This window comes from Mobula birostris, chromosome 12 (assembly GCF_030028105.1).
Source record: "Mobula birostris isolate sMobBir1 chromosome 12, sMobBir1.hap1, whole genome shotgun sequence".
In the NCBI taxonomy this organism is placed as follows: Eukaryota; Metazoa; Chordata; class Chondrichthyes; order Myliobatiformes; family Myliobatidae; genus Mobula; species Mobula birostris.
Genome location: NC_092381.1, coordinates 69055610 through 69075556, shown reverse-complemented (window position 1 = coordinate 69075556; position 19947 = coordinate 69055610). Strand labels below are relative to the sequence as shown.

Sequence of the window (19947 nt, the reverse complement as noted above, 5' to 3'; positions counted from 1 at the left end):
CCTTGGTGATTGTCAATGATTCAGTGATGACAAGTGGGGAATGTGCATGAAACCAGAATTACATGATCTGAAAGGTGGTAGAGTTGAAAGAGATGACAGAGATCAGGCCACTAAAAACAATGATATGAAAACAATATTATTTCCTATTATATAACAGAGCAAATACAGTGGATTTTGGTTAATTGGGCCATTTAAAGGGGCAGCCACTTACTTGGGCCAACTCTTCAGAAAACAAAATCTAATGAAGAAAATAGCTGGGATTCCCTTTCTTTATTTGGGACTCTATATTGCTTAATTGGAGCAGGGGACTGTAGCTGAGTAGTTTTTAGCAAGCATCAGTCATGTGCACTTGCATGGCCATTAGACACTACACTGTGATTAGAGCGTACAGTTTTTAAATATCGTCACTTGCGTGTGTTTGTGTTCAGAAAGCACAATCTTTGTCGCTGATAGTTGGTGAGTAATAAGTAGAAAAACAATTCAGAGCTGTTTTGCTCACTGGGTTTTCAAGCATTCAGGCTTGGATTTGTGTTGGGCACGTGGCCAAGTGGTTAAGGCGTTTATCTAGTGATCTGAAGGTCGCTAGTTTGAGCCTCAGCTGTGGCAGCGTGTTTGTGTCCTTGAGCAAGGCACTTAACCACACATTGCTCTAGTGTCTGTACGAGGAGCGGCGCCCCACACAGACTTCTAATCTGCACTTTGTAAGGCATGAAAATGCCCGACGCAGGCCTCTCATGGTCTGAGTTGACGTTCCCTCCCCTCCCAGGCTTGGATATGCCAGAAACGGCTGTGAGTGAAAATGAAGTGATTTCACTATTTCAACAAGTTAGGAGCTAGCAATAATTCGTAAGTATCTACAATCCACTTGAATATTGAAATGAAAATGTAGATTTGGAAGACGCAATCAATGAAAGGATTGTATGAATGCAGACCATTATCTACACGAGGTGTCTGCTGATTTTGTTAATTTAAGATCAATCAAAAGAACATGGCAGCACACTCTGGATTAATCAAAGTGTTTTTAAAAAGATTATTAATTGAAATTACTTTTAATTTTTTTTCAGGTTTCTTTGTGACTGCCTGTAAGCAAACAAATATCAAGGTTGTAGAATTTATGCATTCTTTGATAATAATAAATATATTTTGTACTTTGAAGTATGTTTACTATATATAGCTTCTAGATTCATGTCCTTGCCGGCAGCCACAAAACAAAGAAACCCCATTGAACCCATTTATAAAGAAAAGCCCATTAAACACCCAATGTGCAGGAAAAACAAATCGTGCAAACAGTAAAAGTAAGCAAGTAACACTCAGAACTGCAATTCACAAATGTGGGTTCACAGCCATGAAGCTAGTCATCACAGCAGCTGATCCTGGATATTTGCAGGCCACAGTCCTAGTTCAGCACAGAGATGAGTAGATCACACGGAGCAGCAAGCTGAACACTGGCTCATCCCAATCCTCTGGCCTGGCACTTAAAATGGCCAAACAGCGAGTTGATCCTCACTCTCGGATCTGGGCTATGCTGCTTCAATATGCTCTTGGGCCTGGGCTCTGCTGCTTCAATTCAACCCATACTCAACCTTTCCAATTTGGCTTAGAGCTATAGCTATAGACAATAAGTGCAGGAGTAGGCCATTCGGCCCTTCGAGCCAGCACCGCCATTCACTGTGATCATGGCTGATCATCCACAATCAGTATCCAGTTCCTGCCTTATCCCCATAACCTTTGATTCCGCCATCTTTAAGAGCTCTATCCATCTCTTTCTTGAAAGCATCCAGAGACTTGGCCTGCACAGCCTTCTGGGGCAGAGCATTCCACATATCCACCACTCTCTGGGTGAAAAAGTTTTTCCTCAACTCCAGTCTAAATGACCTACCCCTAATTCTTAAACTGTGGCCTCTGGTTCTGGACTCACCCATCAGCGGGAACATGCTTCCTGCCTGCAGCGTGTCTAATCCCTTAATAATCTTATATGTTTCAATAAGATCCCCTCTCAGCCTTCTAAATTCCAGAGTATACAAGCCCAGTCGCTCCAATCTTTCGACATATGACAGTCCCGCCATCCCGGGAATTAACCTTGTGAACCTACGCTGCACTCCCTCAATAGCAAGAATGTTCTTCCTCAAATTTGGAGACCAAAACTGAACACAGTACTCCAGGTGTGGTCTCACCAGGGCCCTGTACAGCTGCAGAAGGACCTCTTTGCTCTTTTACTCAATTCCCTTTGTTATGAAGGCCAGCATGCCATTAGCTTTCTTCACAGCCTGCTGTACTTGCATGCTTGCTTTCAGTGACCGATGTACAAGAACACCTAGATCTCATTGTGCTTCCCCTTTTCCTAACTTGATTCCATTTAGATAATTATCTGCCTTCCCGTTCTTACCACCAAAGTGGATAATCTCACATTTATCCACATTAAACTGCGTCTGCCATGCATCTGCCCACTCACCCAGCCTGTCCAAGTCACCCTGCATTCTCATAACATCCTCCTCACATTTCACACTGCCACCCAGCTTTGTGTCATCGACAAATTTGCTAATGTTACTTTTAATCCCTTTATCTAAATCATTAACTGGTCACTGCCTGCCATTCCAAAAGGGAGCCGTTAATCACTACTCTTTGTTTTCTGTCAGCTAGCCAATTTTCAATCCATGTCAGTACTCTGCCCCCAATACCACGTGCCCTAATTTTGCCCACTAATCTCCTATGTGGGACTTTATCAAAGGCTTTCTGAAAGTCCAGGTACACTACATCCACTGGCTCTCCCTTGTCCATTTTCATAGTTACATCCTCAAAAAATTCCAGAAGATTAGTCAAGCACGATTTCCCCTTCGTAAATCCATGCTGACTCGGACCGATCCTGTTACTGCTATCCAGATGTGTCGTAATTTCATCTTTTATAATTGACTCCAGCATCTTTCCCACCACTGACATCAGGCTAACCGTCTTTAATTCTCTGTTTTCTCTCTTCCTCCCTTCTTGAAGAGAGGGACAACATTAGCCACCCTCTAATCCACAGGAACTGATCCTGAATCTATAGAACATTGGAAAATGATTACCAATGCGTCCACGATTTCTAAAGCCACCTCCTTAGGTACCCTGGGATGCAGACTATCAGGTCCTGGGGACTTATCAGCCTTCAGACCCAACAGTCTATCCAACACCATTTCCTGCCTAAAATAAATTTCCTTCAGTTCATCCATTGCCCTAGGTCCTTTGGCCACTATTACATCTGGGAGATTATGTCTTCCCTAGTGAAGACAGATCCAAAGTACCCATTCAACTCGTCTGCCATTTCCTTGTTCCCCATAATAAGTTCACCCATTTCTGTCTTCAAGGGCCCAATTTTGGTCTTAACTATTTTTTTCCTTTTCACATACCTGAAGAAGCTTTTACTATTCTCCTTTATATTCTTGGCTAGTTTACCTTCGTACCTCATTTTTTCTCAACGTATTGTCCTTTTAGTTACCTTCTGTTGCTCTTGGTGCTAAATCAATCAAGCTTCTGCTTGTTTCTCACACTAGGGCCCACGTCCCGCCACCTTGACTCTGCTTCACCTTGGTTCTATTGCTTTGAATAGCCTCCAAGTCCGCTGCAACAGCCAAACATTGGCTTGTTCCCCACTCTCAGGCCCTGGCTCCACCGTCTGGATTTGGCCTGTATACGCCAAGCTGCAACCATCCTGCACCATCATGATTTTAGTTCAGACTGCAAAACACCAGGTCGTACAGGTGGTTCAAAAACTCAACTCCAAAAAGGAAGTTACAGGATATTGATTGCAGTGATCATTTTTGAGAAAGTGTGATGAATAAAGTAATTAGTAGTTATTTTTGCTGCCAGCAAATTTTCGCTGTGCTTCACCAGTACCATCTTAAACCAGAAACTTATCGTCTGTTGATAATTATTAGGAACTAATACTGTAGTAGTATTGATAATGTTCTAAATATTCAGTTTTTCATTTAAATAATTTGTTACTCAGTCAAGTGGTAGTTGTCTTTTTTATATATAGCTTTTTAACTATTTCCATGAAACTTCAGTTAATTGGGCAGCCGCTTAATTGGGCCAAAATGTACTGGTTTTGATGTATCCCAATTAACTAGAATCCACTGTTTTATGGTTGCTCCATTCATTATGGCCGTTCCAATCATGGTTAACTCAAATGCTGTGCAAATTAATTTTCAGTTAATTTTCAATGATTAACTATAAAATTAACATGTTAATGTATTTGGGAGGACTGGCATGCTGTTATCCTGCTCTTGGTGATGCTCAGGTATATTATAAAAGCTGCAGTCTTTCATTACTTAAAGCAAGATGACCCAAATTTCTTTAGGACTTGTGGGTTGCCATTGGTCACAGTATAAACAATTCATATTTATTTGAGGCAAGACAGCAGTTTTAAACTAATTGTATAACAATAAAATAGATTATAGATCAGTGTTCTTAATCATATTTGAGGTTTGGGTGGATTGAGTCATCAATTTCTCACTGCAAATATGAGTAGAACCACTGAAGTGAATTGCATCTTGAGCTAGTTGACAGAAACCTATATATGCAAACATCTTCATTTAGCAGTGCCTTTCATTTTGGATAAAGCAACTGAAGATATGCAGGCCTGGGGCTTGCTAATTAAAATGCAAGCAATTCCCAAGAGAACATACCAGCAGATTTTAGATTTTGCATGAATATTCAAAAATAAAAGTTGCTGACAAATTTCTGGAAGTGAATTTGTCATTACACATAAGATGAGTTGGCTGAAATTCCCCAGCATTTAAATTGGGGAAATGTATTTGCAAAGCCTGTGCATGGATACTACAAGCCAGTTTGTTTGAATGGAGATTTTACAGCTGCTGGAAAGGAATCTGCTGGAAAGGAATTTAAAGAAAGGAATCTGCAATACTATTTCCAATGATGAGGCTTTTTGTGATATAATAATTTGTTCTTTCATTTTTTAGTTGTTGACTGATTATGAATGCTAGTGTTAACAACTTTGATAGATGGTAAAATTGTGGCATGGCTTTGCTGCTTGTCAAAGGTTTTTTCAGCACTTTTGAGGGCACTCTCATGCCCCACTTACCCAATGAAGTGAACCTCCTGCTGCACACAAGAACCACCATGAGAATAACAAGCTTAAGAAGCTGTTGTCCAGCTTGGGACTAGGTGAGAGTAAGGGTTCGGCATGGACTAGAAGGGCCGAGATGGCCTGTTTCCGTGCTGTAATTGTTATATATGGTTATATGTTTTCTTTGCAGATATAAGGTATCGGGTAAATTTGGAACCATTGCTTATCTTGGTTCCAAATGTGGATAGCAAGACACATACAACAAAATCAGCAACAAGGTCTATTCAGTGGTGAAAGGAGTTGACTGGTTTAAGTATTTGATGTAGATTTTGGTGATCAGAATTTAAATATAGCTGAGATTGATAAGATGTAAACTTCATCAGCAGCTGGAAATACCTACTTATTCTAGGATTGAGCATGCCAATATTTTTTCATCTATATTTGTGCCTAGTTCTAGAGCTCTATCACTTGGGATGTGATTTTTGGATAATTTTCTATGGGGGTTTCATTTCATTGTGGAAAGATAACTTTATATTTGGATGTTCTATTTGGTTAGACTCTACAGATCAAGGAGACTTCCATACTCAGTCAAGTTATAGAAATGGTGCAGTGTGTTTGATAGTCACAATGCTCTAAAAGTAGTGTTGGCCATTTTAATAGGTATTTCTAGAGGGTAAATAACATCTCCCTGATCCACGTGACCTCAGACCACTTGAGTTTTGCAATTGTTGCTCACAACTTCGACATGAAATTTAGGATGAATGAAGAGAATGGGATGATTTTCTACCAAAAGTGTATTTTTTTTTATGTGGAGATTAGATTTTGATCTTCAGCATTGCAGAAAATTACTTCCAATGGGTAAGCTCTTTATAATGGTCATCTTCTGGAGCTAAGAAACAAGCCCAATGAGGATAGATTTACCAAGGGCAGGAAGTGAAGTCATGTTGTTGAGCGGCAGGTCAGATGGATGATGGAAGAAGGGAGCACCTAATTAGCTTATTATCATAGCACCTATTTGATCAACCTCTGGACAAAGAGCAATTTTTAAAAGTTTTCTTCATAAATTGATAGCAGTTATTTCCTTTATTTTTGCCAAGGAAGTGGCAGAACTACTGAAAGGTATGGGATGTTGATATGCAGATTTACATTATGATCTGCAAAAGGCTGAATCAATCAGCTGCAATTTTATAATACAGTGATATTAAGACTAAAGACACATGATGGGAATTAAATTTCCTTTTTTTTAAAGACTTCTTCAGAAGAATGACACAAATGATTGGGAATCCAGGAAGTCACTTGAGTGTTTCATCAGATTTTTGTTACTAATTTAACAGGTGAAAAGCTGCGTGTGCTGTGCTATAACCAGAATGGTGAATGGTGTGAGGTGCGCTCAAAGAATGGCCAAGGATGGGTCCCCAGCAATTATATTACACCTGTAAATAGTCTGGAAAAGCATTCCTGGTACCATGGTCCTGTCTCGCGCAGTGCTGCTGAGTACCTGCTAAGCAGCCTTATCAATGGAAGCTTTCTTGTCCGAGAAAGTGAAAGTAGTCCAGGACAGCTATCTATATCTCTCCGCTATGAGGGTCGAGTTTACCACTACAGAATCAACACCACACATGATGCCAAGGTCAGTAGTTAATGAGTGCATATTCTTTTGCTTTACTTGCATTCAGCTGCACTATTGTCTGCCTTTCTTCCTATTACCAGAACTTGATTTGTCTCTGAATTTAAATAGTGACTGCTGATTACTCCAGTGGGGAAAATAATCATAGCAACCTTAATCCTGTTACCGTGTGTGCAACTTTTGGGTCACTTGACAGAAAAAAATGGTAAAAATGATAAATACTGCTCTAAAAGCAAGCTCTTAATTCCATCACAGTAGCAGATGATTTTAGGTTTCTGGGATTAAGTGTGGGATTTTGAAGTGTAAATTCTTAATTTACTTTGAAAGGATATAATTCCTATCCACATCACTGGATGAAGGCATGCTGTCTGCCATATAGCCCATGGAAGCTTAGAATCACTGGCTGAACAGCTGTGTTTTTATCAAACAATACTTGTTAATCCTTTGCCTTTTGATAACTTAGTTGATGTGTAAACCTGCATGTTTCAAAATATTTGATCATTACATGATTCAGGCATCTTAGGGGATATCAGAATTAAAATAGTGGATTACGCAGAACACTATAGCATGGGGCAGGCCATTTGCCCCACAATGTTGTGATCTTGAGACAAATTTATTCTAAATTTCCTCCTCCTTTGTATCATATATATTCTTCCATTCCCTTCATATTTGCTTGCGTTTCAATCTAAAAACCCTTTAAACTCTATCAAACTGCCTGCTTGTGCTACTACCATTGGGTAGCCCGTTCTAGACATCTGCCACTCTAACATAAAAAATAAAACTTACTGCCTTTAAACTCACCACTCTGACTTCAGAAGCATGTTCTCAATCTACCCAATCTACGACTCTATCTGGTCTCCCCTTAGCCTCTGATGCGTTGGAGAAAACAACCCAAGTTAATCCAATCTCTCCTCTCCTCTAGCTCATACCTTGTAATCCAGGTGGCATCCTGATAAACCTCTTCTGCACCCTCCATTATTTCCACATCCTTATATAATGGGGCGACTAGAGCTGCACACAATATGGCTAAACTGAAGTTTTCCATAGCTGCAGCATGGTTTTGTTACTCTTACCATTACAGTTTTGGCCTTTATCTAGGAATAGATGTGCTGGCATTGGAGAGGGTCCAGAGGAGGTTCCAAGAATGACCCCGGGAATGAAAGGGTTAATGTATGAGGAGTGTTTGATGGCTTTGGGCTTGTACTTGCTGGAGTTTAGAACAACGAGGGGGATCTCATTTGAACCTACCAAATATTGAAAGGCCTAGATAGAGTGGACATGGGGAGGATATTTCCTATAGTGGGGGAATCTAGGACCAGAGAGCACAGCCGCAGAATAGAAGGGCATCCTTCTCGAACAGATGAGAAATTTTCTTAGCCAGAAGGTGATGAGTCTGTGGAATTCATTGTTGCATTCAGCTGTGGGTGCCAAGTCATTGGGTATACAGTTGTGCGCCGCTTAACGTCCATTCGGACAACGTCCGATTGCATATACACCCGTAGTCCCGATCGGAGAACGTGACGTAGCGGATGTAACCAGTCTCGTGTATCATGCGTCTCTTGAGTGCAGTAGCATTATGTGTATAGTGTACAGTATATAGTTTTAGTGTAAGTTCTTGGCTATTTAGTCAATACAGGTACACTACAGTACCCCATATAGGTTTGCTAAGTATATAATATGGTGTTCGCACAACGTCCAAATCACATAGCGTCCAATTTCACAGAACGTATTGTGGATGTTAAGTTACGCATACCTGTATTTAAAGCAGAGATTAATAGGTTGTTAAATAGTAAGAGCATCAAAAGTTACGAGATGAAGGCAGAAGATTGGGGTTGAGAGGGATAATAAATTAGCCATGATGTAATGGTGGAGCAGACTCAATGGGCCAGATGGCCTATTTCTGCTCTGTGTCTTATGGTCATATGCCTTCTTACCAACTTATCCACCTGATACCACTTTTCAATAAATGCTGGACCTGAACCCCACAGTCTTTCTATACTAATGCTATTAAGGGACCTTTCATTTGACCTCCTAAACTCTTCCTATATCTAACAGATCTACATCCTGCTCTATTCTTTTATATTTCTTTCCACTATTGACAACTCCACCAATCTTGGCACCATCTGCGAACCTTTTAATCCACTTATATACATTTTTATTCAGATTATTCATGTATACTAAAGGTTCCAGCACCAATCCTCATGGACCACTACTGGTCACAGATCACCAACCAGAATAATAGCCTTCCACTCCTAGCCGATTTCGGTTTTGTGTTATTTGGAATGATTTGGTAGGTTATTTTTTGGGTCTGGGAGCGCTCAAAAATTTTTCCAATATAAATTAATGGTAATTGCTTCTTTGCTTCACGCCATTTCAGCATGAAAGGTTTCATAGGAACACTCTACCTTCGCGGGGGAAATATGGGACAAGGGAGGTCCCGTATGGGACAAACCAATTTAGCCCAATATACGGGATGTCCCGGCAAATATGGGACAGTTGGCAACCCTATGTTCAAGTTCAACAGTGCGTGACAGGGAATGAGGAAAGGTGCAGCTGACTTATATTGTTTCCTCGTGGATCGGTAGCACATGCTTTGCGGCCTGGTGATTGGGGACTGCTGCTAAAAGGGGCCAGTCTGATTTTGGCTTCCAAAACCTTACATATGCTTCCTTTCTCTTCTTGACTAAATTTTGGGCCTGTCGGGTCATCCAAGGTTGTCTGAATTCTGATCTGGTTTTTTAAACAGCTCTCACATGTCAGACGTGGACTTGTCCCACAGCAGATGCTCCCAATCAACATCTTTTGGCTCCTGTCTTATCCTGTTATTCGCAGCTCCTTACTTAACTCCCTATACACATGACTGTGTGGTCAGATTCTGCTGATGATACCACCATAGGGGACTCTATTTCATATTATAATGATCAGAAGTACAGAAAGGAGAAAGAGAGCTTAATGGCATGGTGTCATGGCAACAATCTTCCCCTCAATGTCAGCAAACAGAGGAAAAAGCAGTTGGCCGTTGACTTCAGGAAGAAGGAATGCATAGGTTTCTGTTTACATCAACAATAGTGATGAGAGGGTTGAGAGTTTCAAATTCCTAGGAATTTGCCATGATTGAACTATGTAGGTGCTATTGGCCAAGCAAGCTCTTCAACACTTCTATGTCCTTTGGCGTGTTCCATTTGTCCCACGCCAATTTTCATCGATGCACCTTAGAAAGCATCCTATCTGGAGAGAGTTGTGGGCACAGCTGAACACATCACAAAAAACAGCCTTCCCTCCATTGACTCTGTCTACACTATTACCTACCTTATAATCTACCTGTACTATACTTTCTCTGTATTTTAACACTTTATTCTGCACTCTTTTATTGCTTTAGCTCATACCGCCTCATTGTAATGAATTGATTTATATGGATGGTATGCAAAACAAATTTTTCTTTGTATCTTGGTACGTGTGACAATAATAAACCAATTTACCAGGAGGTGGTCTGGTATTCCACCCTATACAGACATTATATAGGTTCAGGAAACTTTCCTGAACACACTTGACAAATACCACCCATCCAATCCCTTAACATTCTGGGTAACCAAATTTATACAATAAAAAATTAAATCTCCTTCTAATACTCTATTATGCTTACAATTATGAGCAATTTATCTGCACACCTGCATCTCAAGCTCCCACTGACTGTTTGGGGTGGGGAGTCTATAATACAGTCCCATTAGTGACCCTCCCCTTCTTTCTGTTTCCTACCCAACTTGCCTCTCTGAATGATCCCCCAGGAATGTTCTGTACTGTTCTATACTTCGTGCTCTAATAGTAATGAAGTTAAAGTCCCCACTATGAAAATTCATCTTGTTTCTACACTTTTCCAAAACCAGTCTAACTATCTGTTCCTACACCTCTCGGTGGCTATTGGGGAGGGTGGGGTGAGGTGGTGCAGTCCTATACTATAATTCCATCAGTGTAGTTGCATCGCTCCAGTCAAATTACATCAGTGGATGTAATTTAGTGTAATCTCTCTAGGTTCTGAAATGAAGATTTCCTTTATCAGTTGTGCAACTCCTCCGCCTCTGTTACCTCCTCTGTACATTATATTGTAAAATGTGATTTTATTACATAAGTTCTGAAGGAATGCATTCCAGAGTAGATACAATGAAATGCCTACTCTTTATTTGTAGCAACAATGGAATTTCAGTGTGGCTGTGTGCAATAAAAAAGTAGTTTTCAGTCTTTGGATAGCGAAACAATTTCACGCCTCAGTGTCTTCTTAAGTTACCCACACCCTCAAGTGAAAGTGGATCAGGTAAAAGGTATGCAATATTGATGCATTTCATTTCAATGTTACAAAATAAGGCACTCCCCAAGTTACACATATACAGTTTCAAAAGGCAAGTAGCTAGTTGCTGTTGGTAGTAGAACTGCATTTTTTTAACATGTTCCTTTCCTGAGGTGTCTCCTGATAGATCATCTGATTTATACAATAGGAATTCCATTCAATCTGATAAAGAAAGAAGCTACTATTTATGCACACTTATACGTGCCATTACTTCACATTCACAAAAGGTAATATTTTCTGGTCCCCACATCTCCCTTTTTGGGAGTGTCAGGGTAGTAGGAAAACAGTCACCCCGACGCTGAGCTATTCCACACACTGTGAACTCTCTTTCAGGTACTCTGCAACCTATGTTTTTGATATTCATTATTAGTTTGTAATTATTATTTTGTTTTATTTCTTTTTGTATTTGCACAGGTTGCATATTGGTTGCTTGTCCATCTTTGTGTCGGTTTTTCATTGATTCTGTTGTGTTTCTTTGTATTTACTGTGAATGCCTGCAAGAAAATGAGTCTCTGGGTAGTATATGGTGACATATATGTACCTTGTACTTTGAACTTTGAAGTTTGAAGTTCGATTCAGATGATCAAAGTAAAAATTGCCCTGTTTGGAAGGTGCAGGAAAGTAGTTTATCTACTGCCTCTGTTAGCAATCTGTGTTTCTTAGTACACAGGTGACAAGTCTTTCTTTGCTGGAGATGTAACTTATCCTTCAAATTGGTGAGATCATGCAGTTTGTTTGCAGCAACCAGGCCACGTAAAGTAGTAGATTGCTGCTTTAGTGATTCAAAGAGACTTGGGTTCTCAGTCATAGAAGTTTCTAACTGCAGTGTTATTTTATTTCAGCTGAGCTAATAAGTTGAGTGAAGTGGTTAAGATAAACTGGGATAATTTGTGAAGTTGGCATCATAGACTGGGATGCATCCCATTCACTGTTCCTTCTAAGTTGTGTGAGTGCGTGTCTGCGCTGCAACTGAAATGTTCCTGCGCACATAGTCTTTGTACCATGCAGCTGAAATTTTCTTTACCTTCAAAGTGCTACACAGTTTTCAGGCTGTGTTTTTTTTAAACTTGCCTGCTCAGAGCAATGGTTGGTCCATGCAGCTGTAAAAAATATTAAGAGGGAACGTTGATCCCAGTGTCTTAGTCATGAGTAACTAACGTACATAATGAGTCATCTGCTTGGTTGTTTCGGAAAGCTTTAAGACTCACAAAAAGTATTATTGTGATGTGTACACTTGTCCCACCCAGAAACTGTTGCTAGATGAGAAATCATTCTGAAATTCATACGTGCGCTGCTATTGCTAACAATCAAATTCTATGGGAATTTGTGAGCTCCATTCTCATTTTTTAAATGCAGTAAATGTTATTTTCCTATTGACCAAAATGCTTGAACTTATTCATAATTGGTGTGAATAAGATGAATTTCAGCTCTATTTTAGAATTCCAGCACAGGTAATTAGATTAGGTTAGATTAGATTATGAGGACACACAGTCCTCTTTTATTATCATTTAGTAATGCATGCATTAAGAATTGATACAATGTTCCTCCAGTATGATATCACAGAAACACAAGACAAACCAAGACTAAAAAAATTTACAAAAACCACATAATTATAACATATAGTTACAACAGTGCAAAGCAATACCGTAATTTGATAAAGAACAGACCATGGGCACGGTAAAAAAAAAAGTCTCAAAGTCTCTTGAAAGTTGCATCATCTCAAGCAGATGGTAGAAGGGAGAAACTCTCCCTGCCATGAACCTCCAGCGCCGCAAACTTGCGGATGCAGCACCCTGGAAGCACCCGACCACAGCTGACTCTTGAGTCCATCCGAAAATTTCGAGCCTCCGACACCGAGCACCATCTCTGCCGAGCACTTCGACCCCGGCCCCAGCAACAGGCAATAGGCAAAGCCGAGGATTTGGGGCCTTCCTCTCCGAAGATTCTCGATCGCACAATAGCAGCGACAGCGAAGCAGGGGTATGATAAGTTATTAGTCAGGCTATTTTTCGAGAGGAAAGCTCTATTTTCTTGATAGATTGGATACAAAATTTTGTGAGCTGTGGTTAAGAAACAAGGGAGTTATCCCATGTCATAGACCACTACAGCACAGAAACTGGCCCTTTGGCTCATTTAGTCCCTGCCTACCTGTTTTTCTGCCTGTTCCCATCTACCCAGATCTGAGCCATAGTCCTCCATACCCCTCTTGTTCACGTGCCTATCCAGCTTCTCCTAAATGTTGCAATTCAGCCTTCATCCACCACCTACACTGAAGCTTGTTGCACACTCACACAACCCTCAAAGTGAAGGAGCTCCCCCTTCAGGTTCCCCTTAATATTTCACCTTTCACCCTCAAACCTATTGACCTCTGCTTCTCTTTTCATCCATCCTCAGGGGAAAGAGCTTGCTTATATTTATCCTAACTATACCACTCATACTTTTGAATACCTCTATAAGATCTTTCTCATTCTCCTATGCTCCCGGGAATAACGTCCTAACTGTTTCAATCTTTCCCTATAACTCAGGCCCTCCAGTCTCGGCAACGTCCTTGCAAATTTTCTCTGCACTCTTTCAGGCTTTTTGATATCTCTCCTGTAGGTGGGTGACCACGACTGCACACAGTTTGGCCTCACCAATGTATTATACAACTTCGACATACCCTTAAGGCATAGGAGCAGAATTGGGCTATTTGGTCCATCAAGTCTTCTCTGCCATTCCATCATGGATGTTTTATTATCCCTTTCAACCCCATTCTCCTGCCTTCATCCTGTAACCTTTAATGGCCTGTCTCATTAAGAACCTATCAACCTCTACTTTAAATATACACAATGACTTGGCCTAACAGCTGTCTGTGGCAATAAATTCCAACGATTCATTACCCTCTGGCTACAGAAATTCCTCCTTATCTTTGTTTTCAATGGGCGTCCCTCTCTTCTGAAGATATGCCCTCTGGTCCTAGACTCCTCCATTATAGGAATCATCTTCTCCACATCAGTTCTGTCTAGGCCTTTCAAAGTTCAATAGGTTTCAATGAGATTTCCCCCATCCTCACCATCTTTCTAAATTCCAGCATATATACCATCTCAACTTCTGTCTTTCTTTCTTTTTATTAATTTTTCCAAAGTTATAAACAAAATAACAATGTTGATACAAAGAGATTGGAATAATCTTATTGTTAAACATATACAGAAAAGATTTCAGATAACACAGGTATAATAGACTTCCAAACCCATGATGTAATTAATCATAGAGAAAAAAGAAATAGAAAGAAAAAAAAATACAAAGAACCCCCCCCCCAAAAAAAGAAAGAAAGGCCTAAATACTAAACCCAAAAAAACAAACGGAACAAAACAAGGCTAGACCAATATCTTAAATGGAGCACGTTCATTAATGTCGTCAACTCCTCTTCTCTATTCATATATTTTAAGTTAATAAGAAGGATTCTGAAAGGTCAAATTACAACGTATGAAAATGTTGAATAAATGTTTTCCAAGTTTCTTCAAATTTAACCAAAGGATCAAAAATGTCACTTCTAATTTTTTCTAAGTTTAAATATAATATAGTTTGGGAAAAACATTGAAATGTAGTAGGAGGATTGGTCTCCTTGCAGTTCAGTAAAATAGATGTTCTGGCCATTAAAGTAACAAGTGCAATCATCCGACAGGCTGAAGAAGATAAAGATCTATATTCTACCATTGGCAATCCAAAAATTACCGTAATAGGATGGGGTTTTAAATCAAAACACAAAACTGTTGAGATAATATCAAAAATATCTTTCCAATATTTTTCCAATAGAGGACAGGACCAAAACATATGAGATAAAGAAGCCACCTCAGAGTGACATCTGTCACAAGTAGGGTTTATATGGGAATAAAAATGGGCTAATTTATCTTCAGACATATGGGCTCTGTGCACTACTTTAAATTGTATTAATGTATATTTAGCACATATAGAGGAAGTACTGACTAATTGAAAAATTTTATCCCATTTCTCTATAGGTAGGCAAAATTAAAGTTCCCTTTCCCATTCATTTTTACTTTTATCAGATATACCTGGCAGTAATTTCATAATTATATCTTAGATAGATGCTATTAATCATTCTGAAAACGATTTAAACCTAAAATTTTATCGATGATATCAGTAGGGTATGAGGTCGGAAAGGTAGGCAACATAGTATTTAAAAAATTTCTTATTTGTAAATATCTAAAAAAATGGAATCTAGGCAAATCAAATTTCTTAGATAACTGTTCAAAAGACATGAAACGGTTATCCAGAAATAAGTCACAAAAACATGTTATACCTTTCGTTTTCCATATCAAAAAGGCTTGGTCCAGAACTGAGGGTTGAAAAAAAAATTTAGATATAATAGGGCTTGATAGTATAAATTTGTTCAAACCTAAAAATTTACAAAATTGAAACCATATTTGCAATGTATGTGTAACGTTCCGTTATATTGGCTCGTATATGTCTAGGGGAAATCCCACCCAGCACCTGCCTCAACACTCCCCACAGGGTCGGTTGCCGTCCGAATCAAGCCCAAACATCAATCATCAGCCAGCACACCCAGTAAATTTTAACAAGTACACTTTATAGATATTACTAATTCTATGACATTAATATAAATTCGATGCAGAAAGGGAAGTAATGAAAAAAAAAGGCGCCAACGCTTATCAAAGTCCAAGTTCTTCGCGCGCAACCGTTGGAGCTCAATCGAATCCGGATGACCACCCGAATCCTGTCGACTCACGGCTCGGGACCACCCGAAGTGATCGACCGGAGCCTCTCCGCACATCCGCTATCCTCCTCGTCTCTCCTCCGACTCCCCGTCAAAAACCCCGTCCACCGTCCTTCTCGTCTCTCCACCATCCTCCCCGTCTCTCCTCCGACTCCCCGCCAAAAACTCCCACACGTCCACCATCCTCCTTGTTTCTCCTCCGACTCCCCCCAAAAACCCCCGCACGTCCACCCGACTCCCCGCCAAAAACCCCCGCACGTCCACCCGACTCCCCGCCAAAAACCCCCGCACGTCCACCGTCCTCCCCGCCTCTCCTCCGAGTCCCCGTCAAAAGCCCCATCCACCGTCATATGAGACAGCATTGTATCTGAAAACAAAACGATACATGATCACCCATTGGTTAATAGCACCCTGCTATCTGTAATAACCCAAGCAACTGTCTAGTTAGAGACTGTCTCAGTATTCCTCAGTATAACATAACAAAAGAAGCCATTTTAAATTTAATGAAAAAGAAAGGCCCCGTACATATGTTTAACTATTGCATTAACCATTGGTTTATTCAATTTAGATAGTACAAAAGGAAGTGAAGTTCCTAAAATGGAAGCTAAAGAGAACCCTTGTACAGAGTGGCCTTCAAGGTTTACCCAATATGGGCTTGGAGATGTATTCCAATCTTGTGTACAAAATATTAAACCAACTCCTGTATTCATCGCTCTAATTTATGGTGGCCAAAGTGCCAAAAACTCTCTTTACAACCCTGTCTACCAGTGACGTCTCTTTCAGGGACTTGTGGAGCTGTATTTCCAGATCCCTTTGTTTGACTACACACTTCAGTACCCTACTATTCCTTGTGCAAGCCCTATCCTGGTTTGTGCTGCCAAAGTACAACACCTCATACTTGTCTGCATTAAATTCCATCAGCCATTTTTTTAACCAATTTTTCCATCTGGTTCAGAACTCATTCTAAGCTTTGATGGCCTTCCTCGCTGTTCACTATGCCCTCAATCCTGGTGTCGTCTACAAATTACTGATTCATTGTACAATATTATTATCTTGATCATTAATATAGATGATAGGTAACAATGGACCTGGCAACGATCCCCATAGCATGCCACTAGTCACAGGATATAGGTCAGAGAGGCAACCATCTCCAACCACACTCTTATCTCCTGCTAAGCCAATGTTGAATTCAATTTACTATTGCATCTTGAATACTAAGTAACTTAAACTTCAAAGTAAATTTATTATTAAAGTGCATATACGTCAACATATACAACCCTAAGGGCCATTTTCTTGCAGGCATTCACAGTAAATACAAGAAACACGGTAGAATCAATGAGAGACCAGATCCAACAAGGTGGACAAACCACCAATGTACAAAAGGCAACAAACTTTGTAAATAGAAAAAGAAAGAAAGTAAGTAAGTAAATAAATAAATAATTAGAGCATGAGATTAAGAGTCCTTGAAGGTGAGCCCACAGGTTGTGGGAACAGTTCGGTGATGGAGCAAATGAAGTTGTGAAGTTATCCCCTTGGTTGAAGACCCCAAAGGTTGAGGAGTAATAACTGTTCCTGAACCTGGAGCTGTGGGTCCTGTGGCTCCTGTACTTTATAACTGATGGCAGTAGTGGAAAAAAACTGCTACCAACCTTATAGTTCCTACACCTTGCACTTCCTGTTTCTAACTCCTACCCAAGATCCACAAACCTGCCTGTCCTGGCAGACCTATTGTCTCAGCTTGCTCCTGCCCCACCGAACTCGTTTCTGCATACCTCGACATGGTTTTATCCCTCCTTGTTCAATCCCTTCCTACCGATGTTCGTGACACTTCTCACGCTCTTAAACTTTTCGATGATTTTAAGTTCCTTGGCCCCCACCGCTTTATTTTCACCATGGATGTCCAGTTCCTATATAATACTTCCATCCCCCATCAGGAAGATCTTAAAGCTCTCCGCTTCTTTTTGGATTCTAGAGCTAATCAGTTCCCCTCTTCCACCACTCTGCTCCGTCTAGCGGAATTAGTCCTTACTCTTAATAATGTTACGTACCCCGTAACTGGGTTGCCAAACCAGCAGAAGTGGACCACTCAGTTGGAGTCTGGATTACTGGAACTAAGAAAGTTTTATTAAAGAAATAAGCAACACAGTACTCTAATAGTAAGGATATAAATGCAACAGGTTAGCAATGAATAAACACACATGTACACAGAACTAGGATAATAGGGTCAATCAGCTCTATCGCAGTCTAGGGGTAAAATGTTCAATCACAAATGACAGAGTTCAGTTTAGTCCAGTTCGCAGTAATCGCCGTCGTGCCGTTGGGGAGAGAGAGAGCGAATGCTGATATTCAAATCGGATTCAACAGACCTTTGATATTCCTCGCAGTTAGCTTTCGGGCGAGCCCTAAATAATGTCTTCTGAGGTCACCGACTGTGACCCCTCCGTTTCAGATACGATCGTTCCTCTGCAGTGAACCTGGCACCCAGGCAAGGGCGGACACACACCAGGTTCCTGCCGACCGTATCTTTCCACCCTGTGCGTCTATGGCTGGTCCCGTGACCAGTCCTCCAAAGACTGCCACCGACTTGTGGGGGGCACACCGCTTCCAGGGTCTCGTTACCTCGTGGTGTCGTGTCTTAGCGAACCTGCCCCTTTTTATCCCCCTGCTGGGGTATCGCCTGTCCATCACACTTCAAACAGTTCAGGGTTCAAAAGGAGCCGGTCTTGACAATACTTAGACCGGTGTCTCCTTCCGTTAAACTCTCTCATCTCTTCATTAACATTTCCAAATGCTGCTCCATTGTCTTACTTATCTCTCTCTCCTGAAGACAGGTGGCAGATCAACTGTTGATCCCACTGGTGCTAGCACAGGACAGTTAACATCTTAGTCTATGTGTACTTTTGTAACCCTCTTTCGTCACAATAATTTCTCCTTTGGCTCCTCCCACTTCCTCCAAACTAAAGGTGCAGCTATGGGCACCCGTATGCGTCCTAGCTATACCTGCCTTTTTGTTGGCTTTGTGGAACAATCTATGTTCCAACCCTATTCTGGTATCTGTCCCCCACTTTTCCTTCGCTACATCGACGACTGCATTGACGCTGCTTCCTGCACGCATGCTAAGCTCGTTGACTTTATTAACTTTGCCTCCAACTTTCACCCTGCCCTCAAGTTTACCTGGTCCGTTTCTGACACCTCCCTCCCCTTTCTAGATCTTTCTGTCTCTATCTCTGGAGACAGCTTATCTACTGATGTCTACTATAAGCCTACTGACTCTCACAGCTATCTGGACTATTCCTCTTCTCACCCTGTCTCTTGCAAAAATGCCATCCCCTTCTCGCAATTCCTCCGTTTCCGCCGCATCTGCGCTCAGGATGAGGCTTTTCATTCCGGGACGAGGGAGGTGTCGTCCTTTTTTAAAGAAAGGGGCTTCCCTTCCTCCACCATCAACTCTGCTCTCAAACGCATCTCCCCCATTTCACACACATCTGCTCTCACTCTATCCTCCCGCCACCCCACTAGGAATAGGGTTCCCTTTGTCCTCACCTACCACCCCACCAGCCTCCGGGTCCAACATAATATTCTCCGTAACTTCCGCCATCTCCAACGGGATCCCACCACTAAGCACATCTCCCCCCCCCCCCCCCCACTTTCCGCAGTGATCGCTCCCTACGCGACTCCCTTGTCCATTCGTCCCCCCCATCCCTCCCCACTGATCTCCCTCCTGGCACTTATCCTTGTGAGCGGAACAAGTGCTACACGTGCTCTTACACTTCCTCCCTTACCACCATTCAGGACCCCAGACAGTCCTTCCAGGTGAGGCGACACTTCATCTGTGAGTTGGCTGGGGCGATATACTGCGTCTGGTGCTCCCGATGTGGCCTTCTATATATTGGCGAGACCCGATGCAGACTGGGAGACCGCTTTGCTGAACACCTATGCTCTGTCTGCCAGAGAGAGCAGGATCTCCCAGTGGCCACACATTTTAATTCCACATCCCATTCCCATTCTGACATGTCTATCCACGGCCTCCTCTACTGTAAAGATGAAGCCACACTCAGGTTGGAGGAACAACACCTCATATTCTGTCTGGATAGCTTCCAACCTGATGGCATGAACATTGACTTCTCTGACTTCTGCTAATGCCCCACCTCCCCCTCGTACCCCATCTGTTACTTATTTTT

General features: G+C 41.3%; 1 protein-coding gene across 3 annotated transcripts in view; it reads left to right on the top strand.

Annotated features, from left to right (window-relative positions):
- Positions 1-19947, top strand: part of abl2 (c-abl oncogene 2, non-receptor tyrosine kinase) — a 147205-nt gene that overhangs the window by 104118 nt on the left and 23140 nt on the right. For all 3 annotated transcript variants that reach the window (XM_072274014.1, XM_072274013.1, XM_072274012.1), the window contains exon 3: positions 6397-6692. In XM_072274014.1, the coding sequence (XP_072130115.1) occupies positions 6397-6692 (296 nt within the window). The remainder of the gene's footprint in view (positions 1-6396; positions 6693-19947) is intronic.